General features: G+C 41.2%; 1 protein-coding gene across 6 annotated transcripts in view; it reads right to left on the bottom strand.

Annotated features, from left to right (window-relative positions):
- The window catches only part of HECW1 (HECT, C2 and WW domain containing E3 ubiquitin protein ligase 1), a 426,246-nt gene that overhangs the window by 25,833 nt on the left and 389,595 nt on the right, over window positions 1-10,818 (bottom strand). For all 6 annotated transcript variants that reach the window (XM_012720822.1, XM_004676647.2, XM_012720820.1 and 3 more), the window contains 2 exons: window positions 1,607-1,705; window positions 682-811 (listed from right to left, as the gene is read on the bottom strand). In XM_012720822.1, the coding sequence (XP_012576276.1) occupies window positions 682-811; window positions 1,607-1,705 (229 nt within the window). The remainder of the gene's footprint in view (window positions 1-681; window positions 812-1,606; window positions 1,706-10,818) is intronic.

A 10,818-nucleotide genomic window follows, 5' to 3' on the forward strand; every position in this document is an offset into this window, starting at 1 on the left:
CAAATTTTGGTGAGTATGTGGTGAAAAAGGAACTCTTCTACACTGCCAGTGGAAATGCAAACTGGTTCACCCACTATGGAGGGCTGTATGGAGTTTCCTCAGACTACTAAAATGGAGATATTATATGACCCAGCAATTCCGGTTTTGCGTCAAAAAACACAAAAACATCGATTCAAAAAAATATCTGTAACCTTAAGATTTTTGCAGCATTTATAATAGGTAAAACCTGGAAACAACTCAACTGCCCCCCAAAAGATGGCTGGATGAAGATGTGGTATATATACACAATGAAAACTGTTCAGCAATGAAAAAAGATAAAATAATGTCATTTGCAGCAACATGGATAGAACTAGAAGGAATTATGCTTAGTAGGAAAAAGAAAAATATTGGATAGTTTCACATATAGGAATAATATAAGGGAACCAAATATGACATCAGGTGAAAAAACAAAATTACAAAACAAATCTAAAACAAAAAGACAATTAGAATCCAGAGACATCATGCAGGGGGTGGAGGGGAGAGAAAGAGTTTGGAAGAGGAGAACAAGGGACTGTGGTGATGGCGTGCAGGTGAAGTGGGGGAGGAAATTCCATGGGGACTATACGTGGAGGGGGGCGTAAGTAAATATTATTTGAAAATGAGAGAAACAAGATCTCATTTCAAGTCACACACTATACAAACCTGTCCAAAAACCTCTTCATTAACAGTGAAAGTGAGGTCTAGGATATCTGTGATGTTGTTGTCTTTCATCCATTGCAAACTCTGGTGGAATTCTTCATCCAAGTATTCTAGGTCACTCAGATCACAGGGCCTGGCACATTTAAATGGAGAAAGGTAAACAAAATTATGAAATAAAAGTGATTGTCCATATTTCATGCCAAATTATTGTTAAGCCATTCTAGTGTAAAACAACACAGGCATTCTAATAATTGATGCATTTGAGTAAACAGATAAGTCTTTTTAATTCACTCAATATTTATTTTGAAAGGGAACATTAAAATATGTACAATAAAAATATTAAATAAGTATTGGAGTGATATATAACTTAAAAACAGCTAAGGTGGGGGTGCTCTTTGGTAACTTAGGGATTAAGTCTCAGCGCTATCATCACTTCCTCCTGAGTTCAATTCCCCGGCCAGGAAATTAACGTATGTGGTGCAGCAGACCTCTTCTGTCTCCCCCGCTGTTTCTCTAAGCAGTGTATTTCAGTCAATATACCCGCTCTGCTTTCCCTTCTGTCTCTGGTGAGTCCTCTCAGCCCTTGCACCTCTGGCTTATTTTTTAGTTCTTCTATGCAAAAATAAAGTTAAAAAAACTTAAAAAAAGATCAATTATCTAATAAATTTTTCTGCAATGTTGTAATTACTTACATAAACTGAATTATCACCATTATTTGATGTTATAGTAAATTCTCTCCTATGCCTACATAAAATCTCCAATGCTTTTTAGAATGGATGGTTTTCATTGTTCTCCCTAAGCAGTTAGAAAAGTAAAACAAACAGAAATGCATAGGGCAAAATGGGAACAAAAAGGCCAGAAGCACCAAGAGGCCAGTGCATGATGCCATTCAGGCAGGGCTGGGGAACCACAACTGCAATATACTTACAGTCTCAGAAGTGCCTTGTAGAAGGGTCTTGTAAAGAAAGCATCTAGAAGGTATTGATGGATCAGGGCCAAACCTAGGATACGACCACTAAATCTGAACCTGCAACACAGACAAGGCAGAAAAACTTATCTTACTACAAGTGCTTAGCATGCAGTAAAGAAACTGTCCTTTTCTTCCAAATACTTGAATAGAATTATCATTTTTTCCAGAATCTCTTACTAGAACCAGGAATATAAGAACCCAAGAGAAGAACAGTGCTGGTGGAAATGAACTCTGGAAACTTACATGGATATCCCACATTGAGCTTGAGGTGGAACTGGACACACAGACATAGACAACTTTCTGAATCACTTGTCTTTACCCATTTAAGCATTATAGAGATACCTGCTGAATATTATGTCTGGAGGTGAGGTTTTGAATATGAATTACATCTGGCAGTTGTGCCTATGGTAAAGGGGAAGAATTACATGGAATTCTTATTGTGGTAAGATATAAGCTGAACCTAAACTGCTATTTAGTATTTGCAGCCACATATGTAGAAAGAACAAGAAAGAATTGGTCACATAGATGTGGCCATTTCCAGAAGTAAGGGACCTTATTTGGAAAAAAATAAATAAATAAAGGATTCCAGTGGATTTTGCCTGTCTTTGGCACTTACCTCGATAGCTGGGCTCTCCTTGCTCTTTTTCTACCAGAAATGATTTTCACATAAGCATGAATTCACTTGTGACCCTTTTCAGATCCTCCCAGTTTGAATTCCTCCCTAACCCATCTCCAATGTCTTTTACAAGGCACTTTTTTTTTTAAAAGATTTATTTATTTGTGCATACAGAACTGGGGTACAGGCCAGAGGCTCAGGGGCGGTGAGAGGCTTCACCAGAGACAGAGTGGGGAGCAGAACAGGCAGATCGACGAAGTACACTGCTGAGGGGAGCAGTGGGCGGGTCAGGAGAGGTCTGCCACACCATGCGGTCACCTCCGGGGCAGGCGGAAATCGAACTCAGGCAGAAGTGGCTTTAGATTCTCAGCGCTGTGCTTCAACCGGCTGCGCCACAAGGGAGGGCCCCACAAGGCACTTTTTAAATTCAAAAGTGTTCCTGTTCTATAACTTCTATAACAATTGTTAACATGAATATTCAGTTTTGTAAAATGAGTGTAATATAAACAACAAAACTGAAAATTGACATGTTTGAAGTAGCAGAGTTGCTGCAGTCCTTAGAGTTTACAGGAGCTACTTTTTGAGTTCACTCACTGTTCTTTAGTCCCTATGCCAGCAAAGTCACTTTGGGGCTTGGCCTTTGGGCTTAGGGAGAAGTTACCCCATTCATTTACATCTGCACTGGAGGTTCTATTGGTCAGTCTGCTTTGCTCTGCCATTCTTCCTCTTCTCCTGGAGTGTATAGCTTCAGAGCACCCCAGCTTTCCTGCTGGTGTTTTGCTTTCTGTTGGCTTTCCTTGGCAAGCACATCAGACATGTCCATATATATTTGATGCCAATAAGAGGGACCAATCAATTTCTCTTTACAGAAGGGCCCCAGGCACATGCTACATCACACACAAAAGTGCACAGAATGAGTAGATGACCAAGGACAAAGTAGATAAACCATATGACACACTGCATTTACCAGACATTGCTAAATCCATATGTAGCAATACCACACTGAATCCTACTAGAAGCCTTCCCACAGCACTAGAAGTAGACTACAAACTTTCCTTCTATTTCAGACACTTGAAGGATAGACACCTAGATGGGTCAGGAATGGGGGAATCCTTTAAAAGTAATCCTCAAGAGGTAGAAAAAGGAAGCTCCATTTTGCTGTCTTGCATGTCATGTGAAAACTTCCCAGGAGATTCTGATATAACTCACCTTAAGATATATCATTATATAAAAACATATGAATCAATATGAGCAATAAACATTTATATTTTTCAATTTACCCCATTGAATTTGTAGTTAGTAAATACATTCCCTAGTACTCTTAGTTCTTTTCATATCCATAATTTTCAATATATTACAACCTTTGATTTTTGTACCACTGATGCCTACTCTCTGCCTAAGATGAATAATGTAACTGGATATTTTTTAGTGTAAGGAAAAATACAGAAAAGAAAACATCAAGGAAAAATACCTCAAATCCATCACCCAAGGCAAATCCTTGATCCTGTTGAACATCAGTGAGCACAGACACACTTGTGTAAATGAATCCCCTTGCCATTTCTGCTCCTCTTCCATTTTCCTGTCTTCACCCCATAGAACAGTATAAAGACTCTCACATATATGCAAATTTAGATTTTTCATCATCCACTTAAATAAGCTGGAAATAATCCAGTTTAAGTAAATATTGTATGAAAATTCTTCACTTGCTAACCCATTCCCACTCCCCATTTTTCTTCACCTGCTCACAGGTAATGGTGAGGTAGCATGTAGCCAGTCAACACTGGGAGAAATTCTGGGATGTCCCTCTTCTAGTGTCACAATGAAAACCATTGCAGTAATTTTGAACTTTCATGAAGACATTGATTGTGGCATGAGATCTGTAAGGAACTAGTGTTATTGGCAAGGATTTATATCAGCTCCATATGAATTTTGCATATTTTAGTGAGAATTCTAAAGTTCATCTTTCCACATGGCTTAAAGGCCCAATAAAATTTTGCCTCTTGTCTTGAATGTTAGTTGACTCATTATTCTTTGAACTCTTTGCCAGTAATCCAAAAAAGACTGTATGGTGAGAGGACAACATTACAAACACCAATGTCAGGCTGTATTGGTTTGATTCTTCTGACTTATGTGACTTTGGGCAAGTTGCTTATAGTCCATGGATCTCAATTTACAAATCTACAAAGTAGCATTCACAATGGGATGTTTTGTGTACTGTAATCACTAAAATATTATGAGACTTTATCCAGTAACTACTACAGATCAGTTTTCCTGAGCTTTTGTAGCAATAGAATCAATGATGTCCTCAGACTGGCATCCTTGATCTCCTACGCAGATGTTGAACTCAGAACCCTGGGCACCGATGTTGTATTGGATGTAGATTGGGCCAGTGGACCAGCCTGCATGTTACAGTTGTTTGCATCTCTACTCTGCTTATAAATAACATTCACCTATCACAGGGTCTGCACAGATAAGCATGCAGTCAATATTTGATGAATAATTAATTTGAAAATTATTATTTGTTTTTATCTCAGTGGAACACAATTATACAAACCTATTGAAAATTCCTGAAATATCACATATCAAAACATACACTATCTATAGTAGATCTCCATCAAGAAGAAGCAGAAAGCCCAAATTGGAGAGGTGTGTTTAGATGGTTGAAGTAATTGTTTGAAAGGTGGTAAATGGTAAATACCAAAAAGATTCAGTAGCAGTGGGGACTCCTTTTCTCTCACTCTCCAATCTCTATTAAATTATTTGTTGGAAGATGTTTTAGCAGGAGGTAGTATAAAATGATTTCACAGTGTATTTTTCAATTGCTTCTTGAAATAAAACAACCTGCATACTGGCAAAAAAATGCCTTTGGGAAATTTGGAAGAGGGAGCGCTTGTTCACAGACTGGATTTGTGGAAGGGAAAACAAGGTAGTTTGCCAAATAAAGAAAATGAGAAACCTACATTTGGATGCAATGTAGTAGGGAAAAAATGATTTTAAAAGACTTCCAGTTAAATAATGAAAATGATAAAAAAAAAGTTAAATCCTCAGTATAGTGCCCAGCTTATATACAAGACTGAAAGATTTACTGTGGTATTTATAGCAGTTTCGTCTCCTGACATTAAACTTGGACCTCCGAACATTTGTCTCAAGCTCTCTTGATTGTGGTGGCCTTCTCAGTCTCCTCTTGCCTTTTAAGCCATAAGTCTCTCTGTTTGACTCTTGACTTCCCCTTCCCTCTTTCCCTCTTTCTCTCCTTCCTTCCTTCCCTCCTTTCACTGTCTCCCTTCCTTTCTTGCCTTCCTTTTTCCCTTCTCCTCACCTTCTCTTTTCATTTTCCTCCCTCTCTTCTCTTTTTTCCTTCCTCCCTGACTTTTGTAGGGCACTATCATGGTTTAACATGATAGTTCATACATCAGTTTCACCAGTATGATATCCAAAGCTTTCTCCAACTACTGGCGTTTCTGCCTGATAGGGGATCACATAATATGTTGGAGAGTTTAAAAGAAGCTGGAAAGTTGATGATAATGGTCTTGGATCTTGTTACCTTTGGTAGGGGGTAGGGAATTAAGGCAGATGAAAGAACACATCCTGTGCACAGACTGCAGACTTTGAGGTTCTTCCCAAGTGTGATCGCATCTTCTGAGACATAAACACCTGTAAGAACTGGCACTGTGTTATAAAGTTTGAGGGGCTCAAAATATTTTACTGTTAGTGAATGAAACTAGAAGAATGATAAAAATGCATCCCTGTTTGAATGTCCCCAGGACACCATCACAGAGTTCTGAGTCCCAAACCTTGACTCTGACTGCATAAATCATTGCACAGCCTACCTCATGCAGTTTGACAGCCAAGTCGTTTGTGTCAACTGAGTTCCAGAAGACTTTCTGTAGCAGTCATACATCCCTGCTAATTCCTGGAATTGAACCAGAATGTGCAGAAGGTAGAGTCCTTTCAGAAGTTTGTTCAACCTTGTCACTACTAATATTTGCTGTCCTGCACATTGTAACACATTTAACACCATCCAGGCACTTCCCACTATATACTAGTAGCATTCTCCTCTGCACCAAATTGTGATAATAAAATTGTGCCCTGATGTTGCCAAATGTTTCCAAAGGGGGTGGAGGCAAATCCACTCACTCTTAAGAATCATTGGAGAAATGTAATGAAGAGACTGGAATCAATCTTTCTTCTAAAAACATCTATGAAAAAGGGATGGTAGATCCTGGAAAAACCCAGACTCTTTCAATTGACTGTACAGCACATGGACTATTGATGCACAGGGAGTTCAAAAGCCAGAGAAAGATCTCATTCTCTGGTGGAGTCAGGCCACTGGTGCTGACTCCTCCCAGCAGACCAGGTTTCTGTTCAAGCCTCCTACTATCCTACCATGCATCTGAGGCCCTCAGGCATCCCTGAGTGAGCATCACTGACCTCAGTGTCACCAGTCGGCAACTCAGGAGAGGACAGAGACCTGAACCACGAACTTTTCTTTCTTTTTTATATAAAATGCAACCCCTGTATAACTTTACTCTTTGTTTATATATCTATTTAACTATCTATTTATCCATTCATTCTTTCATTTATGCATACAAAAATGGGGTGCAGGCCAGAGGTGCAGGGGTGGTGAGAGGATTCACCAGAGATGGTTGGGAGTAGGATAGGCAGATCTATGAAATACACTGCTAAGGGGAGCAGCGGGTGGGCCAGGAGAAGTCTGCCACGCTATGTGGATCAACCCTGGGGCAGGGATCGAACTCACATTGAAGTGGCTGCCTTGAGCTTGCAATGTTCTGTCCTAAACTGTTGCATCACCAGAGAGGGCCTGAATCACAAACTTTTTAAAATAACTTTTTATCTTGAGCTGCTCCTGGAGGAACAGAGCAGTTCAGTGTGGAAGTGCACCCCACTCAGCCTTCAGGTACCGCATAGCAGACTGGACAACGAGCTGCCAGCTTCTCCATGAAGACTGAGCCTTAAGGAAAAAAACTTTTTTTTTCCCCTGAAACACAACTTTGAAGGAGTTAGTAGCCCAACACTGACCTTGGGTAGAGCATCACAGTGAACCTTTTGGCTCTCCCCAGTGACCAGGACAAAACACCAGGCAACAGCTTCTCAGGATCCAATAGAGTCCTGCACCACAAGCAGTTCTACTTTCCCCTTTCTCTTTTCTCTTCCATTTCATTTTTTCTTCTTTCTCTTCAGCTCTCTGTTTTTCTTCTCTCTTTTTTCTTCTTTTCTTTGTTTTCTGTCTTTCCCATCCTTTTTTCTGAACTGCAACTTAGAGTAACAAGCAGTTCAACATAGAATTGCATCTCATTCAGTTTGTAGATACCTCCCAGTAGACTGGGCTCCAGCCCAGGCTTTGTGGTGCTCTAACTGGCATCAGGCACTTTTATTTTCCACAGCGGAGTGTTTCTGATCCCAGTACAAATTTTCAGCTTCTTGGAAGCAGACAGGGCCTTAAACCTAAAACTTCAATGATCTAGCAGTTCACTGCATGCCACCAGATACACTAGGAGGCACATCCACTCAAATGGCCAGCACCACCTAGTAGATAAGGCTATAGACAGAGTCTAACAGACTCTGACTTAGAAATACTTGGCAACCATCAGGTGAGTACCGATGGCCCCAGAACTGTCTTCCAGCTCTTTGGAAGTGGAGAGAAACTGGGCCTATGAATTTGTAGGATTTAGCTGTTTATGGTGGCCTCAGAAGGTACTGAGTACATTCTATCTGATATTCAGGTACTACCAACAGACTGGGATCAAACTGGCCTTTGTGGTACTGTTCTTCAGGAACACTCAATCAGGAACTGTTAGAAGTGTTGGGCAACCTCTTGCCCTTCTTGCCTGTGGAGGAGGACCATGAGCCATTGCTATCGGGAGCAGTGAGGTCTCAACAACTCAACCTCTGGACTTAATGTCCACCTTGGTCTTTCAGCCACCAGAACAGGGCATGGTAGAGCTTTGGGGGAGGCTCCTGCACAACCCTAGGTCCCAAAGGTAAACACTAAGAATAGCGGGGGAGAAGGATTCACACACAGTGCCAAATGACCAATGGTAATGCAAACTACAAGCAAGCAATGGAGACAAAGAAAATCACAAGTGGCCATGGAAGTTCTTGGGGAGCAATACAACATAGAAAGAAAAACTACAGAACCCAACACCACCAGTACAGAAGAACTCTCCTCCCTGTCAGATGAGGAATTAAAAAGAACTACAAGTAAGAGAGCCAGATAAATGGGCAAAGAATCAGAAATGCATGAAAATATGGTGAAAAGGAAACTAATTCTATGAGAAGTGTATTCAACAAACAGAATAATAAAATTGAAACTTTAAATAAAAAAATAGAGGCGATGCAGTATATTAAAAGACCAATGGAGAAGCTAAAAATTTCTGGGAAATATATGAAAATAGAACTGAGGATATAGAAGATCAAATGAATACTCCCTAAGATACAGATACAAAAGAATCAAGAAAGGAAAGATGAGTTAAAGGAAAAATAATGAAGAAACACTTCAGGAATTATCTGACTCCATGAGGAAATGAAATATGAGTCATAGAAATCCAGAAAGAGAAGAGAGAAACAAGGCAACTAAGAAATGATTCAAGGAATAATTCAAGGAAATGATCAAAGAGGCCTTCCCAAAATTGATATAAAAAACTGGTTGCCCGGGAGATCCGGGTTCAGGGCTGCAGTCTTTCCCTGCTGCTGGGATTCCACTCACCCAGCTGAGCTGTCTCTTTTTATCTCCAGTGCTGGCCAAGGGGGGAAGGGAAGCAAGTCTCCTTCTAGTGACTGGGCACCTGGGCAAGCCCCCGGGTCCTAGCACCTGGGTGCCTGGAAGATCCAGGTTCGGGGCTGCGGCCTTTCCCTGCAGCTGAGATTCTACTCACCCAGCTGAGCTGTCTGTCCTGATCTCCAGGGTGGGCCAAGGGGCGGATGGGAAGCAGGTCTCCTTCTGGCAGCTGGGCACTCCTGGATCGGATCAGAGTTCTCCTATCAGATCTCCCCAAATGCCGATTCTCTCTGTTATCTTCCTTCTATTGAGTCCAGGATGTTCTCATTTGGGTTGAAACTCATAGCAGGTAAGTCTATAGTCTGTTTTTATATATCCCCTTGCGAGCTTGGATGTAATCATCTCAGCATCATTACTCTGTTGCCCTCTTGCCTGTTCCTGAGCTGGTCCACCAGTGGTTTTGCCCAGCAACGAGGTACTCTGGATCAGATCTGAAGTCTTTTCTTAGCCTGGGCTCCACTCACTGAGCTGAGCCATCTCCCTTCACCTCCATGGCTTTAGTGAGGAACAAAGTGGCTCCTGCAGCCTGCCAAACTTCCAGGCACCTGAGCACTCCCGGGGAGAGTTCTCTTATTGGAACTCCCCAACCCCCAATACTCCCTCAGTGATCTTCCTTCTAGTGAGTCCAAGGTATTCTCATTTGGGGTGAAAATCACAGTATCTAAGTCCACAGACCATTTACAGTCCTATAATCCTGTGTGAGTTTGGAAGTAGTGATTACAGTGTCTTCAATCTGCCGCCATCTTGCTGGAACTCAAATTACAGTGTTCTTATTACATTGATTTGACCTCTGGTCCTTTGTAAATCTTACTTCTTTAATTACTCAACTTTACTTTAGAAGGGCCTTCATCTGTACTTGTGACTGGCTAGACAAAAATCTTCACCTTCATGGGTAATTATTTCCCACTACAGGGAAGTCTTAACAGTGTATCTCGTCCATCTGCCTTATCTGCTCCCCACTCTGTCTCTGGTGAATCCTCTCACTGCCCCTGTACCTCTGGCCTGCACTCCATTTAGTGGTGGAAATGATAAGTTTGTGAGGCAGGGAGGTGGGGAGCTTTGCACTATGAAACAGGATACCAGCAACTTCTATTTAATATTTTTTTAAAGCATAGTTTCCTTGTTTTATTCACAAGAAAAACATTTGACAATTGACTATAGGGATACTACATGGAGCAAATCCTGTGACTTGGGTTAAGAATGAAGTGCTTCTTACAAAGACCAACACAGGGGGCACAGAGGAGAGTTATGCTGGACTGGAGAGGAGGGAGGTCTAAGAGAAACACCTGGAGCATGAGGCTGGGGCAGGTGACACAGACTACTGGCTTTGGCAGGGGCCCTGAAGAGACAAGAGCAGAAACCATGTGGAGATACACATCATCGAACTGGGTGAACCCTAAATGCTGATCCATTTCACACAGTTAGGATCCTGGTATTGAAGTAATAATAAGGAACTTTACTACATTCCTCCCTATTCTACTCTTTGGGACTGTGACTGACCTCATGAAGTGCATTGACATTGGGCTGATAACCAAATCTCAGATCTGGAACTCCAGAGAGGTAGAGCTTCATACACAGACCAACACTACCATTCACCCAGCAAGTTTGCAGTTGTGGTAGGACACCTCTGTGAACTTCCTCAACCAAGTTAACAGAAAAAATGCAAATACATCAGTACCTATGGGAGCAAGCAGAGGCCAAAAAGAAAAGGAAAAAAAAAATCAAATCAAATCAAACAACAGCTTCATCTGCTGG

This window comes from Condylura cristata, unplaced genomic scaffold (genome assembly GCF_000260355.1).
Source record: "Condylura cristata isolate star-nosed mole 26May11 unplaced genomic scaffold, ConCri1.0 scaffold00005, whole genome shotgun sequence".
In the NCBI taxonomy this organism is placed as follows: Eukaryota; Metazoa; Chordata; class Mammalia; order Eulipotyphla; family Talpidae; genus Condylura; species Condylura cristata.